Source organism: Miniopterus natalensis, chromosome 12 (genome assembly GCF_054644295.1).
Source record: "Miniopterus natalensis isolate mMinNat1 chromosome 12, mMinNat1.hap1, whole genome shotgun sequence".
Lineage (NCBI taxonomy): Eukaryota > Metazoa > Chordata > Mammalia > Chiroptera > Miniopteridae > Miniopterus > Miniopterus natalensis.
Genome location: NC_142092.1, coordinates 36,836,723 through 36,858,254, shown reverse-complemented (window position 1 = coordinate 36,858,254; position 21,532 = coordinate 36,836,723). Strand labels below are relative to the sequence as shown.

General features: G+C 40.3%; 1 protein-coding gene across 1 annotated transcript in view; it reads right to left on the bottom strand.

Moving 5' to 3' along the window:
• Positions 1 to 21,532, bottom strand: part of TMC1 (transmembrane channel like 1) — a 140,058-nt gene that overhangs the window by 33,922 nt on the left and 84,604 nt on the right. The window contains exons 7-9 of the mRNA XM_087822542.1: positions 15,333 to 15,439; positions 12,068 to 12,166; positions 588 to 730 (exon numbers count right to left, since the gene is read on the bottom strand). Coding sequence (XP_087678668.1) covers positions 588 to 730; positions 12,068 to 12,166; positions 15,333 to 15,439 — 349 coding nt within the window. The remainder of the gene's footprint in view (positions 1 to 587; positions 731 to 12,067; positions 12,167 to 15,332; positions 15,440 to 21,532) is intronic.

Genomic DNA, 21,532 nt, shown 5'->3' with positions numbered 1-21,532 from the left:
TGAGGCAGAGGGGAAAGTGGACTGCTTTCTCATCAGTCCCCAGTAAAATTCTTCCTCATGCTGTAATAAATCCCTCTCCAAGACAAATCATGATGATACAGTTGATCAGGACGGTCTCGCTGGGGGCCACTTGTTTTTGCTGTCTTTCGCAGCTGAAATTTTTGGATAAGTAATTATACTGGTTTAAAGCAAACAAACAGAGAACAACAGTTTCTGCCTATTGAATAGATTCTGCAAGTCACAAACCTCTGTACACAAAACGAGGGGTCAGCAGCTGTTTCCCAGTCTCGTTTGCAACATTGATTCACACTTCGAAGTACAAAAAGACCCATATAAAAACACGCTTACAAGCTGGATGGGCACGTAGCCATCAGTGCAGCCCAGCGGGGTGCCCCGAAGGCCTGTGCCTGTGCTCAACCCTTTTGTTTAGAGGATGTAACAGTCTCCCATTAGTGTCGGTACTAAAATAACATTTTATCTCATAGACGCTGCATCCCCCAAATGTAAAACAAAAAAAAATATAGATCCATTCTCCCATTTGATTCCAGAAATCATTGCTTGCTTCCCAAGAGGCCAATGAAACTTACGCTTTAAGAACAACCAGGAAGCTGTATCCAATGCACATGATCCCCACCAGAAAATAGGAGAGCGGCAATCTGAAATTCATCCATCCAATTGTTCGTTTATTGTCGTAATAGCCATAAAAAAGAACGGAATATTGCGCCAAGCCCTAAAAGCCAACAACAAAGCCACTTAGCAGATGTTGTAAACAGCGACTCACAGAAAAAAAGATGGACTTCTAAGAGGAATGACAACATCACTCATTTTCAAACTTGGGAGATGGCTCTGACATGGGCCCTATTGTTTTTGCTTCACAGAGTGAATGTTTCAGCTGCCATACTGATTGGCAGTTACTTAGTTTATTTGAAATTCAGGGACTTCTAAATAGACCCAATTTTTAATCAAATATAGGTTTGCTCAGCTGTGGAGCCATTACCATGAAATGCCCATTGAGTGAAACATCAAAACAGAAAAGGAACAGGCTCAAAGATAGAGAACAGACTGACAGCTATGGGGGGGGGGGGGGGGGCAGGGTTGGGTGACAAAGGTGGAGAGATTTAAGCAAAAAAAAACCCCCAAAACAAAAAAAATCAAAACTCATAGACACAGACAACAGCATGGTGACTGTCAGAGGGTAAGTGGGATGGGGGGTTAGAAAAAGGTAAAGGAGAGATAAATGGTGACAGAAAGAGACTTGACTTAGGGTGGTGAACACACAATACAATAATATGAAGTATTATAGAATTGTACACCTAAAACCTATATAATCTTATTAACCAATGTCACCCCAATAAATTCAATAAAAAAGCAGTTTATGGTGTCATTAGATTTATAATTTTAAGAGCTTGCTTAATGTTGGGCAGAAGTTCTGAAGCATGCTTCCTCAAATTGTTACGGCAGGTTTCCACTTCCAGTCACCTGAGCTCTCCTAAACCAAAGAAGCTGTGTCTTAGCTCAAGGGAGAAACCAGGGAGATGACAATGGAAGCAATCTACACAACCTTCTTTTCATCGAGACTATTACAGCAGTCTCCCATAACAAGCTTGTTTATTTGTGTGATTACACGCCCTTTCCTTAAAATTACCCACCAGTGTTGGAATCACCACTTTCCAAAGCCACCTGGGTAGAACATACACAGAGGTTGGCATATTCTGATGCTTCTTCCTTTACAGTATTTTCATCTTTCTTTCCTTCTCTGTGTTTTTCACTCTCATCATGGAAGTATTATTTCCATATTACTATGCATCCACTTCCTGAGCTGCTCTCTAATTTCATCTCTCTGGCAATAACTTAATTACTGTGCTTCATAAAGTGAGGAGACAATAACATGCCAATGAGGGGCTTCCTCTTGAGGTCAAGTGAGCCACCCTTGAATCTTAGAAAATCCAATTGGCTGACTTTAACATCATTTATGCAAAGCCAGGGACTTGGAAGCCCACTGTTGAAAAGGGAGGAGAGGAAATGGGAAAGGGAAGAGTCGAAAAGAAGGAGGAAGTGACCTAGATGCTAATTTCCAGGGGAAGAATGAAGAGAAGTCATTTAGAAAATGGCCTTAAACAAAGGTTATGCCTAGCTCAAATAAGAGGTTAATGAAGATCTGAAAAAGCTATTGCTTTCAAAATTTGCAGCAAATTTATTTAATATTCTGTAAGAATTAGCAAGGGGGAGAAAACATCTCCAGAAAATCTCAGAAGAGCTCAAGGGCTTAAGTAGGGGCAGGATGTGATGGGAGGGTATATGAAAAAACAAAGTGACTCCCTGCACCTTACCTGCCTGTATCTGCATTTTTTAGCTCAAGAAAAAATAAAGCCAACCCCCAAAGAAAATTTGAGGCTAAACAACTAGCAGAAACCTCAAGTAGGAGAAGCAAGTGAGCTAATCTTGTGTCCAAGATAGTTAACAAAATAGACCCAAGTTGGCCAACTGCCCAAGACCCAGAAATCATTCCAGGAGAATAATCATTGGGATGACTTCCCTGCACTTGATTCCATGACATATTCTTCTTTCACGTTCATCTAGGTAAGGTCTCTGCTTCCTCTCAGCTATTTTAAATCCAATCACCTTCTACCCTGTCCAGAACCTTCAAACTGGCCCTCTTGTCCCCAGGAAACAATGCCAGAGCCTGGTAAGTATTGGCATTTGGCCCTTTGTCTAGTTTAAAGACATCCTGAGCTGTTTCTTTTTTCCCCTAACTCTAAGGCATTCATTTTACAAACTCCTTTGTTATTCCCTGCAACTGACCCTTACCTCATTTCCTAGCTACTGACTTGCCACTTGGTGATAATGATTGTGGCAATAATATCAATCAATGAGTTTTGATGAGCACGTCACATTTGCTGAAAACTTGACATCATCTCACAGAATCCTCACAAGAACCGGGTGAACTCGCTACTGTCAGGGGAAATAGTTTTCCTTAACTCTTTTGAAAAGCTTTCAGAAGGCCTCATCTCTATATTTATAAACATTACAACCTGAGATCTTTTTCTAATTCATAATGACAGTATTAGGATTAAAAGACACCACCAAAAGAACATGAAAGGAGCTATCTAACAAGCATCTGGTGAACCTGTTAGGTTAGCACAATAGCTACTGGGGCAGCTGGCTCATCTGGTGTATGTACCAGTCAACACATGTTCAGTGACTGGCACTTCATAAATGTTAGATCACATCCAGTCGTAAAGTCCTGGTTTTTGGAATCCTGATTATTTGACAAAGGCTTCTTCAGTTTGCCTGTTACTACATATGCAGTCAAGTTTAAATGACAAAGGTAGTGTTGAAGAGAGAAATTTTAAAAAGCTTTATCCAATCTATCTTGAAGGGTGGCTTTAAACACGAGTTGAAAGGCTTAAAAGAGAGACACCCTTCCTCTTCCACCCAGCTGGCGCACCACACTCCACACATTTCTCTCCTTTTCTTAAAACTCCAACAGCAGACATCTGGAAGTGACTAAAATAGCAATGACTCGTAGCCCAGCCAAGGTTCTACTCGGTTTCCATGTGAGCACGCATGGCTTTCTGTGCGGGAGCTCTCTCCCACCCCTAAATCGGTGACAGAGAAGCCACAGTTGGAGCCAAGTTTCAAATGAGCGCTGAGAGGTCGTGTCCAACTCTGGGTTCCATGCTTATTCATCATCTATTAATCGAAATTTTTGTCTCAATGCTGCAGATGGTCTAGTCTATAATCAATGACACCCTTCAGCAAGAAAGAGAATGTTTTGATGATATAGTCGCTAGGAAACAACTTGTGTATTTATTTATCTAGATAACTTGTATTGAGTCCTTACTATTTGCCAAACACTATACATAGGTGGAGTAGGTGGAGTAGCAGACTGGACTATAGAGGCCCTCAAAAAAGTTCTGTACATCAAATATTCTCTTCATAAGCACTTATCACCTGAAATTACATTAGAACTCCATCCTTGTGGTGTCTCTCATGACTACAAATAGAGTGAAAGAAACACTCTATACCCAGAATGGTAAATGAGTTTCAACATCCTTAGCAATTCTTTTCAATTTGTAGTTACTGTCAGACCATTATTCTGAAAAAAACAAATCATAAAGTCAAACTGATAAGAAAGGAAGCTGTAACTTCCTTTCTGTTAAGACATGAGAGGGCACTACGTCAGTCAGGGTATATTTCTACTTCTTTTTGAGTTGTTATCAGTCATTTACACTTTAGTGTGTTTTAAAAAAAGTTTCAAGTGTGGATGAAAAAGGAATGATGTCACAATATCTGGTAGAGTGGGACACAGGAGAGAAGCAAGAAGCGAAAGTCTAATAACACCCATAACAAAGCTTAACTAACTTAATGTAACAACTGCACCCAGCCTGGCACTTATGGGTTATGTGCTGAATTCTAGCCCATGACCACCCTCCAGTCAGACTCAGCAAACTTCCACCTCATGCTCCTCTCACCTCTGAGTTTACTTTCCTTTTGCTACAACCCACATCCAGAGTTATGAAACAGATGCTATATGACTCTTAACAAGGGAGCAAGTTGATTGCAAAGAGAAAGCTAGATGGAGCCTTAGCAGATCTAGTTTTCAGTGGAAGGAATAAGCTTCTACCTGTCAACAGTATTATAGACAGTGAACTCTGGGCCCTCACGAAGCTGTAAAGTAGACAGTTCCTTTCAGTGCCCATCTATGTGTTGGTGAACCTCTGCCTCCTTCCCAGATAGGTGTCATTGTTGCTGCCTCCCTTCCCCTTGCTGGCTTGTGGATCCCTTGCTCTCATAATTCAGGGCTCTCTCTTCCTGCCTCTCCTTCTCAAACAAATCATTCAGAACTTGCATGGGAAATAGAGTTACTGTTTACTGGATCCTCTCAGGACTCCAGTAAACTTCAGTACAGAATCCTCCCTCCATGTGTCTAGGATATATATTTGTTAGTTTGAGACTGTCGCATTGTATGGCACATTTAATTAGACCATAAGGTCCCTCTGGGCAGGGATTATATGTTAGTTATTTTTTTATTTCCCAGCATCTGTCATTCAACTTATGCTTGTGGAATGACTGAATGAAAAAAAGAAATTGCTTCTGGTGGTCATTAGCAATCCTCAGTTAGATTAAGTTCCTTCAAGTTTTTATCTAAACAACCCTTTTCTAATTTTCTGCTCTTTACTACCCCATTTTAATAAAATAGAATAAATCATTCAAGACAGTAACATGACAATAACAATCTCATGTTGGAAATTAATGAATCAAAACAACAAAAAAGTGTCTGGGAGACACTAAAGCTGGCAAAATGCCTTAATTTTTTCTGCTGTCTAATTGCCTCAAACTCTTACAAAATGAGACATCCCAGGGCTAGAAAATGAGCTGCTATGTATGATTTCTTCCCACATAAGAAAACTAGTCTTCATTTGTTTCACAAGATAGACATTAAAAGCATTATATTATGGGGGTTTGTTGTTCTTTGACGTCTAGGCTTGTAAATCTGCCCATTAGTTCTTTGAAGTCATGCAGAATGAAGCATTGTGAATTCATACATGAAAAGCAATGGGTGTGGTCATTGGGATACAGCTCATGCTGAGAATTACCTTAGTATTATCTATTTAAGAATGAGTTTTTGAACAAATAAAAATATTTTTAAAAATAGAGAAAATATTGAGACTTAGAAAAAAGAAATTAATTCAAAAATTTTCAATCCCATATAAGTAGTGCATATTTTATTTCAAATAGTTAAGATGATGGAATGTAATTAATTTGAGGTACTTTTTATAAAAAGCAAATAATGTCTAATGGAGATACATGATGTTGGAACATAGGATAAAGTTTTTACTGAATTGCTTTCAAATGTTTATAAATTTAAATAATCTATTTGTCACAGTAGATGCATTGGACTCTGATTTGGTGCTATTTGTATTATATAATGTAATTGAATAGTTTGCAAGGTTCTAGTCTAACTCAATGGCTCAGCCTTTAATCTATTAGGTTGACAGCCAGTATTTAGATATCCGCAAATTCCTACCATGTAAACTGAGCTCTTTCAAACCACCTTAGTCTCTTACTTGGTCATAATGATAGATTGTCCCTTGTCTCACATTTATCTTGTCTTCCTCCAATCTGTTGAGTTTTTCAAAATTCGAGTCTGATAATGCCACTACCCACACACCACCCACTTAAATTACTTTTAATTGCTCTGAGAAAAAAAATGATCATGTCTTAAATTCTAGAAGGTCCCACATGGTTTGATATCCTTCTATCTCTCCACTGCCACCTGTCCCTGACACCCCTTCACACTCTGAACTCTAATTTCAGTGTCATTATGGTCTCTTGAGTGAGACAACCCTCTTTCACCACAAGGCCTTTGCATTTGCTGTTTTCATTACCTAGAATGTATCTCCCTTCTCTCAAATTGAGAGCTTGTACTGACTTTTCAGAGCCACTTTCAAATGCCACTTTCTCAGAAAAACTTAGCTCCTATTATCCACCTCCCTCCCTTAGGTAATAAGTAAGGTCAGGTGTCCTGCTATATGTTCCCTAAATACTATTTACCTTACTTTCATAGCACTTGGCACAGTTTTATGTACGTTTAGTTTTGTGATTATTTGACTACTCTACTAGACTTTAAGTTTCTGAGGACAGAGACCTTGTTGGGTTTTGCTCACCTTCGCTTAATGCCTAGCACACTGCCTGGTACCTAGATAATCTTCAATAAATGTTCACTGAACTGATGAAAAGACTCATTTCTGAAATCACATCCAAAGAAGTTATGCTTCATGTTAAGTGTGGCATCAGGATCATAAGCATTCCAAATTTTTGCAAAAATAAGCTCATCTTTTGTTTGGCCAGGCACAGCTTGAGGGAGATACTGAAAAATGGAAGTTATTGCTGAAGATGAAACAAAGCCCTGGTAGGACTACAGACCATAAGGAATCAGTTGTCCAAGTTTAAGAGAACAGAAGGACACCAAGAAAGCTAAAAGCAGGCCCAGGGATGTCTCCTATCACAAGCTATAGATATGTCATACAGAAGTCCAGGAACAGCAGGTTAAGAAAGCTGTGAAACAAAAGAACCTAGGACCTATAACAGAATATAAAATGCCTCTCATTTTAATCAAACCTCATGAGTCTTTGAACCAAATGGAACTGCACTGGACACTGAGGGAGTAGAGCAAATACAGGAGCCCTTAGATCCTGACAATCCCAGTCCATGTGCCCAAGCAAGGCCACTCTCTGCTCAGTGAAATCTTCAAAGGAGTAATACTATGGATAGAGATGAGAGGATTCTCACCCTTTCCAATCTAAGATCTCCAGTCCAGGGAAGAATCATATCCCTTGGACTCTACAAACCCAGATTTGTCCTCAAGAGGCTTAGCAATCTGGCTTGGGGTTATGCTTTTGCTCTCACCAATGAATAATTTATGATCTAGGAGTTCAGTCCCTGCTGAGTCAGCACTTGACTAGGTTGAAACAATGGCTGTGGCAAAGAAGTCATGCTAGTGTGTTTGAAACTTGTTGAAACTAAATACCAAGAACAGCAACAGAAACAGTTCTGATCTAAAGTAGAGGAGCCTAGTCACATTTTCAGAGCCAACAGACCCTTATAGCAGCCCTTCAAAAGATAGCTTCCAGTTGCCACCACTTTGGATTGACCAAAATAGATTATGATCTGTCCATCCTGAGACCACACCCCACCAGGATTCCTCCAGCAAATGACTGAGCATTGTGAGGGATACTAGACCCAGGTTATTCTTGAGTGACATGGGAGTCTTCCAATAGTCATTTCTTGCTTAGGGACTCATCCTTAGCCCAGCCAAGACTTTTTTCAGAACCGTACTGCAGTCTGAGACTCTTCTTATCAACTCTTCCTTCCCTCTCTCCTTTCACAGGTATCAGACCTGCTTTGCCACCGGAAGCCTCTCTCTTACCCCATTCTGCTCATATTCCCTTTTCTCATTTACAGTCACCCCCTCCCCTATTTCTCCTGCACCTAATATCATTTTGGTGTCTATTTCTCAGGAAACCTAAAGTGATTTACCTCTTCCAAAAGACTCCTTGAAAATAAAGATGCATTTGAACTGCTGAAATAGTCCAAAAAGAAAAGCTATATTATTCCACATGTGAATCATAATGTGTATCTTCTAAATGTGGTCAGTACAATAAGAGATGAAGGGACTTAAGATAACAGTTATGTTTGAGAGGAGATGCTCTCACTTTGGAAGATCATCACTTAAAAGAACTGTTGATGATCGTGAAATAAGGAACTGAACTGCTATTTGTTGACATTCAGAATGTCTGTGACAGTCTCCCTCGAGTATAGACCTCCCTCAAGTAGGAAATACGGCAGAAGTGGGCAGGGAAGAAGAATAGGCTTTGAATGATGTTAGAGTAAAACAATTTGACATTAAAGTCAGCCACATTTTAGCTTGAATTTCAGTGTCTCCTCTAATTACAAGTGCTGTCTTTGGCAAACTAACTTCTCTCAGTCCCAGTTCTCTCAACTATACAATGATTATTGATTTTCATCTTGAAGGGTTGTTATAAAATGCAATGTATGGGCCTCATTAACACATAATAGGTGTTAATTTCCCCATCCTGCCCAACAGAGCTTCCCCCACCTCCCACAGCTATTAAGACCAGCAGAACAGGCAAGGAAAAACTGATGTACTACTTATCCATAGGCAATATACAAGATGCCCTCAAGCTGGAAAGCTAAATGCATTCCCCTTTTTTCACAACTCAAGCCTTTACCCATATGATCTCACTGTCTGATGTCAGTTCAAGCTCCTTCCAAATTCTACCTCAGTTCTTCCCTCTCTGTCCCTTAAAAGAATATCACAACTATACAGTCTCTTCCTCTTTATCATTCCTACATCATCCTTGTGTCTCCAAGTATCTTGCCAACACATGCATCTTCTTCTTACTGACTTAAACTTCTTCTGATTCTACAGCTTCAAATGATACCATTTCTGCTAATTGGATTCATAGTATACATATTAGATAATCTCCCTATTTCTTACTACCTTAATAAAATATATTTTCCCCTGATCAGTAAGATCAGTCACTAAGCATTCAATAAAAGGATTAAAAATATAGTGCTTTCTACATGATGACTTTGAGAAGCCGTAAGACTGACTGACCTAGAATACATGAATGGTATTTGTCTGCTATTAATTAAAGAGAATTTGGATGAATTGCGATACACGCTTATAAGTCACAGAACATCGAGCTTCCGAGGAGTTACTCCATGGAGGAGGAGAGTATAGGGGGAAGTTTCAGGCTTCCAACATGAAGCTCAACAGAGAAGCAGCTCCTTACAACCTTCCCCACCTCCATCCTAAAGGTTTTCCTGGCCCTTGCCATTTTATAGCCCCCTCTACCACAAGAGGTCATGCCTGCCTCTATTAACTGTGTTCTATAAATATTTTCCTCTTCTCTTCTCCTGCATCGATATGGCATTGCTTAGCTAAACTGGCACATTAATCTTCTTAGATGCAACAAACCATTAATCCATGGTCCAATCAGACTGTTCAGGCACCAGTCATCTCTTTCTTGGGCCGGAAACGTGTCTTTCCCCCCAGCATCTCTGGAAGTGCAGAATTCTGAGTTTTCAGGGATCCCAAGGACATTTGGTCAAGGGTTTCCTTCATGGTGTCATGATAGATGGAATCCGGGGCTGTCCAGTTAGGTCATCTTATAATACAGAGCGGGCTCCTTTATGAGGTAATTCTGACGATCAAGTAAAAAGCTCAGGCAAGAGTAAACACTAAACCTGTCATTCTATTTGAGGAGCTAATTTAGAAATTGCATATTTACTGTAAAAGCTGAAAATGGGACCCTTTGTGAGGAAGATGTAGCATTAAATGAAGTCAGTCTGTGTTCCAGGAACACTCCGTGAGAGGCTTGTTGAAAATCAATGCAGAAAAGTTACGACAAGCAAAGGACATAGGAAGGGCACTAGATTAGGAACCACTCATTAGCCGCAAGATCCTGAGCGCGCTTCCATAACTCAGTTTCCCTAACTTTATAACCTGGGACATGGGATGGAAGATCTCTAAGGACACCTCTCTCTCTAAAAATCTCTTACTTTGTGATACATCAGACAACTGAGTGGTTACAGGATGCAGAAAAATGAAGAAAGCCTAAGTGAATAATATCACTTTTATTTTTTCTTGGCCTTTTGACATTCTCTCACTGCCTTAGATTCATTTTTCTTCAGGCAGGCTTAGACTGATAAAGGAAAATGAATATCGAAGAAGCCACCTTCCTCTTCATCTTTTCCAACTGATTAATATCTCTCAGATCCCAAATGGACATTTTTACCAAAGCTTTTAATTTCAGTTATTTGACAAATGTGTATGTACTTAAACTTCCAAAATATGCTTAAAAACAAAAGAGGCTTTTGTTCATATTTTCAGTTCTTCTTTTCTCTGATACGACCAGACATCAGAAAATGAAGATGATATTATTAGTTCTTAAACTTATTAACCAGACTTGAAGTTCATTATCTTGTTAGTCAGAGGAAGACATTGAGAAATCAAAGTGGTGTCAGGGGGCATAGTAATAATTTTTTTGAAATTTAAGCAAGAGAGGGGGGTGGGGAGGAAGAGAGATGGAAAAAGTAAGAAGTAACAGAAAGAGGACATAAAAGTTAAGAAACAAAAGCTAACTTAGAGGCCATCTACTTTATGAAACCCAGACCTTTCCAGGCAAAATATCAACCACTTCCTCAGGGTTCCCCAGTATCTTTTTATACATTTTGCTTCCTTAGTACATAACATATTGTATATTAGTTGCCTATGTATCTTTCTTCTGCAGTCATGAGTGCCTGGAGCTCAAGAGAATTATGCCCCATTCATCTTTGTAAAACCAGTGTGTATTTATATTCCATAAATAAATGCTGAACTGAAATGAAAACTCCACTGACTGGTGATTTCAGATTTCAAAGGCCACAGAGTGGGGGGGGGGGGGGGGCTCCCACTATGCTTATTCTATATTTTCACTTATTTATTTACAGACTGGGAACTTTCTTAAAGCTTATGTTTTCCAGTGCTGGTCACATAAATTAACTTCTATGGTTCTTATCTCAAGGCTGTAAACATGCTCCCTCTTACTCAGATTGCCAGTCAACAGGATTTATTAAGCTTCTACTGATTGAGGATATAAGGGTGTGAAAGAAGATGCAGCACATGTGCCCACTCTTTAGGAAGCTCACAATTTAGGGGGGTTAACGATAGAATTCAAAACATCTGTGAAAGAGACATTTTAACACTATGAATGTGAAGGCTGCTTATTGTTTTTCTCTCCTTTCTTCATTCCCCAGTCTACATAAAAATGTGTTCTCGTTTGCTCGTTTTCAAAAATTCCTTGAATCATCAATTCCCCAACCTCCACTTTGCTGCTTTTCCATCCTGTGCACTTTCAAGCATTTCCAATTTGGTCACACTTTTTAAAAGAACATGTGTCACAGACCTGAATCACACTCCAAAATGATTCCCAATGGACAGGGAGGAGTTTCTTCCATACCAATAGACCCCACCCAGGGGAGCTCAAAGACGAATACTCATTTCAGTACTACAGGGGAGAAATCCCCATTTGGGTACCACGAGCAAGTGATCCTCATTTTGGTATTATTTAGAAGTTAGAATTTAGTATTGCTGGTACTTAATATTTAGCTTTATTTGGTATTGACTGTTTAGTAACACTACATAGGCTTGTTTAGAGAGTGAGGAGGGTAATATGCAATCTGAAAGCTCTAATTTCCTAAGAACACTTATGCAAACTCTTCCTTTAAGCCAGAGGTAAGAATGTTGCTTGAACTCTTTGAACTCTGAGCTCACCTTCAGTCAGTAGTCAATGTTCCCATTTAATCATATTATCATATTCCCAAACCCTACTCACTTTTCTTTTCTTTCTTTCTCTCATTTTTTTTTTTTTTTTTTAAACAGGAGCAAAACCATCTGTCTTAAGACCTTCACCCAGCCCCAGCAGAAGAGGCCACAGGGTTTCAGAATCAGGAGAGATTCCTCTTCCTACCGACACAGCTGTGCGGAGACACTTACGTTGAAGTCGTACAATACACCAAAGTTCGCTGCAGATGCCTCTTCAGCCCTGGGAACTGTTTTTCTAGGTAAACTGCCATATGGCAAACCCCAGAGGTACTATATGGAAAAGCAAAGAGAGCAGTTAACGATTGGATACAAAGTCTGACCCACACATGTGATCACAAATCATTTTGTTTAAATGCACCTCTGAGGCCTTTTCATGAGGACTGTGGATCTCCATGTGGGGGTCCCATTCTCCATGTGAATCTCCTATTAAATTCAGAATTGAGAACAAAGGGAGTGCTAAGGACCCTGCATTTTGAGTTCAGTGGGCCACCAGCAGTTGGGCCAACCACACTGTCCAGAAAGCTACCCACCAGCATTCTTCAAACTGGTCTCATTTAGGGGAGGTCTGGAAAGGACAGAGGTGGCCTTTGGGGACTTCGGTGTTCTAGGAAACTATACTACCCACACCTTCATAGGGGGTGAGGTGGAAGAAGAATCTCTCCTTCATGTCAAGGAAGAGAGTTCTCAAAAGAATCACGCATAGGATTTGAGGGTGACAAGAAGAGGAAGACTGACTGCACCCTGATTATGATACCTGCCTCACCATTCACTCAGGCTTACTGCCCTGGTCTTGGGCTATCAGATTAGAAGAGAGGTTATTAAGGGCGGAGCAAGCCAGTAAGGGGGCAAGAATAATATCCTATCAGGAGCTTTGGTGAAAACTGGAAAAAGCACCCCACTAGCCCCAGGGTATGCACATGGCTTGCCAAGCAGATGCTGCTTCTTATATGAGATGAAACGTTCCCTTCCCCGGGGTAAGGCTACAGGATGAATGTGGATGGAAACCTGGGTGCAAAGCCTGACTGGGCAAGGGCTGGAAATCAGCCTCTGCTCCCTTTTTCCACACAAGCTGCGCTGTTTCCATGACAGCCCTGCAGCTCCTCTGGCTTCCTAGGATGAAACAGAATAGAGGATGAATTCGACCAGTTCTATCTCACCCCAAAGTTGGGAGGCACAGAGGACCAAAGAGATTAGGGTTTTCCCAGGGACACAGGAACTCTCGGCAAACGGGCATATGCATTAGAGGAACACTGAGTGGGGCTGCTGGGTGGAGGCATCTGAAAAATGGAGCCTTGTTACCAGGAGATGACCAGCCCTGGCTGCTGTGGTTGTGTAATGTTAGCACGAAAGATACCCATCCTCTTTTGTTCTTTTGCTGGAGTTGGTAATCATTGCTCAGAAAACAGGATGCCCCTAACATCTAATACAACCTGTAAAAATGCATCCCAAGCTGCCCTGGCCTGTGTGGTTCTGTTGGCTGAATGTCATCCAATGCACCAAGAAGTCTCCTGTTGATTCCTGGTAAGGGCACAACAGGTTGTGGGCTTGATCCCCAGTAGTGGGCGTGCAGGAGGCAGCTGATGGATGTTTCTCTTTCTTATCGATGATTCTCTCCTTCTCCCCTCCTCTCTCTCTAAAATCAATTAAAAAAAAAAAAAAAAAAAGGGTCCAGCCCTGCCGGGCATGGTTCAGCGGTTGAGTGTAGACCTAGGATCCAGGCGATTGGGGTTCGATTCCCTGTCAGGGCACATGCCTGGGTTGAGGGCTCGATCCCCAGTCAGGAGAGTGCAGGAGGCAGCTGATCAATGACTCTCTCATCATTGATGTTTCTATCTCTTTCTCTCCCTCTCCTTTCCTCTCTCTGAAATCAATGAAGATATATTTAAAAAAAAAAAAGCGTCCAAAGTCAATATACTTCCTAGTTCTAAGATTACATCCAATCAAATATATATTAGCTCCCTCCACTACATACTATTAAGGGTTCTGCAATTTCATATAGTTGGGACAAATTAGCTACAACTTTTCATTTCCTCTACATGGAGGTAGCATGGGATGGGAGAAACAGTAAATGCTGCTGATAACTCTCTGTGGGTATATACCCTGAGTCTGACACTAAGGAGTATCAATAGTAGCCAGTGTTAAAGTTTTAAGTTTTCTTAGAGAGATGAGCAAAAATAAAGCTAGGGTTAATTTGAAGTAGATAATACAAACGCATTCTCCTGCATCTCCTGAAAGTTTTCACCTTGGAGATGAACTATACAGGACTTCTGATCTATGTCCACTGTCTTCTATGAGCCAGATAACTGTAGAACCCCCAGAGTTATCTCAGCAATTATAAAACTAGTAGGTTAGGGTGCAAAATCTAAAACAAGATTAACTCTGGGATGCTAGCTAAATTCAATAAGCATTATGGACTAAATTTTCACATTTTTAAAATGGGGGAACAAAAACTTTTATAATCTACCTCATAAATTTGTTGTGAGGCTCATTAAGTAAAAGAAATGAAAGTGTTTTGCACTTATAAAAAGCAAAGAACTCAATGAATATAAGGCAGTATGAATATTATTATGCTAATGGAGGCTGGATATAGGAATGGGCCCTGATTTGAAACCATGGCGATAAAAACTTACAACACAAAGTTTTGGCTCTTTTCAGTTCTGTACTGAACAAATTGGCTTTAAAATATTGGCACTTAACAAGACCATTTGCAGGTTAAATAAAGCCTAACTCAATTTATGTATGGTACACATCCACAGAGGTCTTTGAGTCATTTAACTTCACATGGGTGAAAGACTCCCAACCTCACTCTTGCTTCTTTGCCTTAGCTGATTCTCACCACGTCAGCTCAGGGCTTTTCCTTCATCTGTCTTCAGTTTATTTTAGTCTCCCCTCTGATCTTGGTCCTAAGGAACCCCACCTCATTTGGGGTGTGTGTGTGTGTGTGTGTGTGTGTGTCTGGGTTATCTTACTTTATATCTGTAAAAAAATTTGCTCACTTTGTGTTTCTTTAGTATATAAAAGCTGGATGCCTTGAGTTGCTTTAAGAAGAATTTCTTTCAAAGCAAACTTGGCAAAATAAATTCAACTCACAAGGTATCAAAGCCTTTCTCTTGGGCAACTAACATTTGGGCACAGGGACCACCTTGGGAATCTGACAGAAGACATGAACCTTTTCCCATAAAAATGTACATAAAAGCATACACATGACATTTTACATATGACTTCAGGAGGCTCACATACCCTTTGGAGCAAGGATTAGGACTTCTGGCCCATGGGCACCATTTCGAAGATTAACTTTGCCACAAATGCTATGACTCTAAGGGTGGATTAACCAGTTAGTCATTCTACACTTAAAGAAAAAAGAGCTTTCCTGGGAGAGTGATCACATTAGAAACTTGTTTCAACATGTTTTGTAAACTGGAAGTCAGAGTCTTACCTCTGGCAACATGATGAGGCTAAATGTCAGGATGAAGAGAACCATATTTACTCCATACATCCATCTCATGAAGAGGAAGTATGAAGCCACTGATGAGCCAAACTGACCTATTAAAAAGAAAATTAAAAAGTTAAGGATTTCCAGGCAAGATGGTAGCATAGGTAAATGCAGTACTCAAATCCTCCCTCAACCACATCAAAGTTACAACTGAAGGAGAGAACAAACATTATTCAGAATGACCTGAAATCTAGCTGAATGAAAGCCCTACAACTAGGGATTTAAAGAATAAGCCACATCGAGAGGGATAGGAGGGCAGAGACACAAAATGAGCTAGTCCCATACCTACGTGTGGTGGATAAAAATCAGGAGGGATATCTCGGCTGCAAAGGTTACCCCTGAGGAGCCATGGATCCCAGCCCCACACCAGGCTTCCAAGCCCAGGGCTCCAGTGCTAGGAAGAGACGTCCCCATAACTTCTGACTGTAAAAATCAGTGGGGATTGTGGCTGAGTGAGATTAGACTTCTGGAGTCTCAGGCAGTTTCTCTTAAAGGGGTCACACATGGACTTACCTAGACTCCCTCCCTCTGAGCTCCAGCACTGGGGCAGCAGCTTGAAAGGAACCAGGAACATATGCGGAAAAACTGAATTGTCTGGCATCAGTACAAGAGCTAGGGGGCAGCTTTCTGCCAGACAAAAGTGCTGTCAGAGGCCATTTTCCTTTTCTGAGACACCCCCACAGGGCCAGCAGGCAGATGCCATATTTGAGTATCCATCAACCTGACTGGCACTGTTTTCCCTGCCCTGGTGATTTCCTGAGACCTTTTCCCACCCAACTTTCAGGCCCACCCAAGCTGTTTCCAGTGCCTTTTCCATACAAGTGGCTCATGCTTTGGACTTTCCTAAAATTTCTTAAATAGCATCTGGCCTCAGTGTGCCCCATACCTCTCACTAAGTGGCCCCAGCTTGACTTCTCCTAAGCACCTACAAGTCCAGCACAAATAACCATCATCTTCAGATTGCCTTGTAGCTCAAGCCAGGTGGCTCAGGGCAGAACAGAAGCAGCAGCTGGCCTTGACCTGCACCTCCCAGGAGGCCCCAGAGCCAGTGCCCCCAGAGCCAGCACCCTCAGTGGACAGCTTCAGACCACATCACAGCACCATCTAACCACCTCCAAAAGAAACATACTCAAGGAACAGACTCAGCTGGCACCAGAGACCCACTGAAGTAAGCCCTACTCTGTGGATTGAGCCCCTGCACAGCTCATCCTCTATGGTGGTTAGGGTTCACAGCTAGTCCTTGCAGCTGATCATCCTGGGGGTAAATCCCTTCCATTGATGTGCCAACAACAATCAAGGCTCAACTACAATAGGAGGGTGTACACAGCCCATACAGGGTGGGAGCAGTGCACCTGGAGTGCACAACTCAGGTGAACAGAGAGTCTATGCCACTGGACCCTACAGGGCACCTACTACATTAGACCACTCTACCAAGCCTGAGACACATATCAGCTCTACCTAATATATAGAAAAAAACTCGGGGAGACTGCCAAAATGAGGACACAAAGAAACACGTACCAAATAAAATAACAGAACAAAACTCCAGAAAAAGAACTAAATAAAATGGAGACAAGCCATCTACTAGATGCAGAATTCAAAACACTGGTTATAATGAACTTAGGGGGAGAGTTGATGAACTTAGACAGAACTTCAATAGCATAAATAAGGACATGGAAGCCATAAAAAAGAATCAGTCAGAAATGAAGGAGACACTAACTGAAATGAAGAATACTTTACAGGGAATCAACAGTAAAGTAGATAAAGCCAAGAATCAAAACAGTGATTTGGAATATAAGAAAGCAAAAAAGCCCCAATCAAAATAGCAAAAAGAAAGAGTCCAAAAAAATGAGGATAGTGTAAGGAGACTCTGGGACAACTTCAAGTGTATCAATATTCACATCATGGGAGTACCAGGAGGAGAAGGGAGAGAGCAAGAAGTTGAAAACCTATTTGAAAAAATAATGACAGAAAATTTCCCTAACCTGGTGAAGAAAATAGACATATAAGTCCAGGAAGCACAGAGAGTCCCAAACAAGAGGAACCCAAAGAGGCCTACACCAAGACACATCATAATTAAAATGCCACAGTTTAAAGACAAAGAGAGAATCTTAAAAGCAGCAAGAGAAAAGCAAGTAGTTACCTACAAGGGAGCTCTCATAAGAGTATCAGCTGATTTCTCAACAGAAACTTTGCAGTCCAGAAGGGAGTGGCAAGAAATATTCAAAGTGATGAAAAGCAAGTACCTACAACCAAGATTACTCTACTCAGCAAAACTACCCTTTAGAATCAAAGAACAGATAAAGAGCTTCCTAGACAAGAAAAAGCTAAAGGAGTTCATCACCACCAAACCAGTATTACATGAAATGTTAAAAGGTCTTTTTAAAAAGAAGAAAAAAAGATAAAAAATATGAACATAAAATGAAAATAAATACATATCTATCAACAATTGAATCTAAAAGACAAAGTAAATGAACAGGCAGAACAGAAGTGGGCTCGTGGACACAAAATATTTGGCAGTTGCCAGATGGGAGTGGTGTTGAAGGAATGGGTGAAAAAAGTGAAGGGATTGAGAAGTGCACCTTGGTTATTGTGGAATGGTCATGGGGGTGTGAAGTGCAGCCTAGGGAGTATGGCCCATAGTGTTCTAGTGGCTGTGTTGGATGGGTGTGGGCTTTGTTGAGATGATTATTTAGTAAGTCATATATAATTTCTGGTCACTGGAGTGTGCACTTGAAGCTAGTATGATAATGTGTGTGTGTTTAAAGAAAGAAAAAAGAGGATACAAATTAAAAAGCTGAAAGGACAGAACAAAAGCTATGTCTTGACACCTTCCAAAATAAATCTGTTCATTGCAATACACTGGTTCCATTCACATGTACAGTCTCTAGCATTCTTCTTTTTCTATTTGGAAGAGAAGATGTTAATGATGGAGATGCCCTCTTTTATGTAGCTATAGTTGTATAAAATGATTATGACCTACAGCTTATACTCCATCCAAGGAAAAGCTGCTTTTTGTTTAGCAGCTAGGATTGCCATCTGAAGAGCCCATTTTATTCCTTGAGTTAATACAGTTAAGTGAGCAAATATATATAAAGTGGTTACTACAGTGCCTGGCCGGCAGTTAGCTATCATCATAATTACACGTATTTGCTGTACTTCTCCCTCCTTTTTCTCAGGCAAACAATACTCTTCTCAAAAAGTTTTCCCAGTCTTCCCAATTCTCATTTTCAGTTGCTCAAGAACAATGGACAGCTTTGGCCACGTGCTGCATCAACCCCTTTGTCCTGTCTCATTCAGCAAAACACCTCCAGTGACCAATGATTTCCTTGGACCTTCTGTTTTTGAAACATTACAGGAAGAAGAAGGTCCGCACGTAGCAAACCGCAACCTCTGCTTACTAAGATGAGACAAGCTCATGTGAAAGTCATTCCTCTATTTCTGGAACTTAGTCTATTCTTTACACACCGTCATACTTATTCCCATAACACAGAGGTAGTTTTTATAGAAACTTAAAAGTAAGTCAACGTTTACATAGACATTTAAAAAGAAATCAATTAGTTTGAAGTCTGAATATTTGGATTCATTTCACTTTGTAGAGGGGTGCAGAGTTCTACAAGATTTCCAAAAGTGTGTGGTTTTCATAAGCGCACTCCACCTCCCCACCCCCCACCCCCACCTCCCCAGGTTCTGTAACCAGATGCACTGGCCCGTGTGCAGAAAGGCTATAGCAGATCCGCCCGTCTCAGGACATCTGATCATCCACCTGGCTCTCAGTGATTTCATATTGTTTCATGGCTCTTATCTATGTTCTCTGGTAACTACTACCTGAGGACTGCTTCAGCCAGGCTCACTCCTCATGTTTTATTGAAAGCAGTGGACTTCCAGCTTGTTAATAGTTACAGGTACTCATTAATGGGAGAAGAACCTTGTCTCTAGGTTTCTAGGGTCAGCTTTTCCTTGGAATCACACTTGAGATCCTCTGGTGCAGAGTCTCAAGCACAGGATATGGGCCCTTCTTCCTTTCTTCCTTCCTTCCTTCCTTCCTTCCTTCCTTCCTTCCTTCCTTCCTTCCTTCCTTCCTTCCTTCCTTCCCTCCTTCCCTCCTTCCCTCCTTTTATAGTTTTGGTCTTCTAATTAACACCACAGCCCATTCATTCCCAGCCCCTAAGACACAACCCCTGGCAAATGAGTGTAAATATATCTAAAGGTAAAAAAAGAGGGGCATATTAAATGTTTCAGAAAATATCTCCTCTCCCTATATAATCCATACATACTATAGATGAAATACTTTAGACTCCAGCGCTTCCAAACTCCAGTTCTCAGACTTGAAATTGGCTTCACAACCATTTTATTGGGGAATAGAGAAGTCATATCTACCTATTTTCTTTACCAAATCCTAAGCGTCGAGAAAATAAATTGCAGGGAAATCAATTTCATTAAAACTAGAATGATTGTAGGAAAGACCCAGACAGGTCAAAAAGACAGAGGAATCCAGAAACCAATGTTCCTTCCGCATGGCACCTACTGACGGCAGAGGGGCAAGAACACTAACAAAACAAAGAGCTTGAAGGAGAGAAAACAAATCAACTGATTGACATTAAGTCTCTAAAGGACCTTTCTCTGTCTCAACATAAAGATGGAAAAGAAATCTTCCCTCTGCATGTCCATTTATCCTAGCAGTCCTCTCCTACTGGAGGCTGTTGACAAAAACTGGCATTCACTAAAAACAAGCCTTAATATAGTTTGGCTAAAAGAGCATGATGAAAAAGAAGAGTCATTTTCATCTACTTTGTCTCTCAGATAAAACTCATTTATTCTTGTAAATAACAATAATGAGTAATAATAATAACAATAATAACAGCTAACATGCAGGATGGGGCAAAAGTAGGTTTACAGTTGTGAGCATGTGAAACACAGCATTTATTCTTATATTATTATTAATTAATTATTGTATTATTTTCCATACAAACAACTGTAAACCTACTTTGCTCCACCCTGTATGTTGATGGCCTACTATGTATATGAAGAACTTTATCAGCATCAACTTGTTTTACTGCCTCTAGAACTTGGTGAGGTTAAGTATTATTAGTCCCACTGTGTGGATGGGGAATTAAAAACTTAAAACACAGACAGTACCTGAACCAAGACTTCATTAGTAATGATAATAGGTACCATTTAATGAACCTTTGTTTCAAACACCTATTAGACCTCTGCATATTAATTCATTTAACCACCATCAAATCCCTGCAAGTGGAGAATTATTGCATTCCCACTTTACAGAGACTTGGGCTCATAGATTACACAGCTAGTAAATGATGGAGCCAGGGTTACACAGGTAGTTATATAGGTGGTAAATGATGGAGCTGGTAGTGTTGATTTATATGTGTTTGACTCCAAATCTAGATCTCTCTTAGTCACAGTACTACATTACTCCTCAAGTAGAATCATAGTTCAGTTTTAAAAATAACAACTATGTTATACAGAATAAATATGCAATAAATGTGTGTGCCCTCAAGGATATAGATAACATCCATCAATCAGCTAAGACCAGTCAAATTCACCCATTTGGACGGACCCATAAGTTATCAATTATTTTTTCTTTAATATAACTAATGAATGCTGTTTCCATAGTATATTATTAATATAATAAAACAGAGCCTTAGGTATGTATAATGTGAGGCCTTAGGCATATGCAGTATTCTTGTTCCTGAATTTTCTTGTGTTTATTTTAAATTAAGTTTAAAGTTTCACCTTTCCCTCTGGTTATTTATTATTAAGGCAAAGTAATTTGTAGTCTGTCATCCTGTATAATTTCCTCTTGAACAGATGGGTAAGAAGACAAGCAAATAAATGTGAGCATTTCGAAATGGGAAAAGACCAATTAAATCACCTGCTGTATGAGTACAATATAAATGCCATCTTGTTAGGCTAGGATACAAAGTAGTTCCTTTCAAACTGGTCTAGGCATAGATTGTTAAATGTGGCAAATTTGATTTGTATTTTCTGGAGCCCTTGAGCTAACAAAGAAACATGAATGAGTTTTTAAAGTCTGTGCTTAGGGCTGCCTATCTGGAGATCTTTCCAGTCTGAAAAGCAGGCCAATCATACCTTAATTTTGGCCTTGTATCCTATTAAGAAGAAGT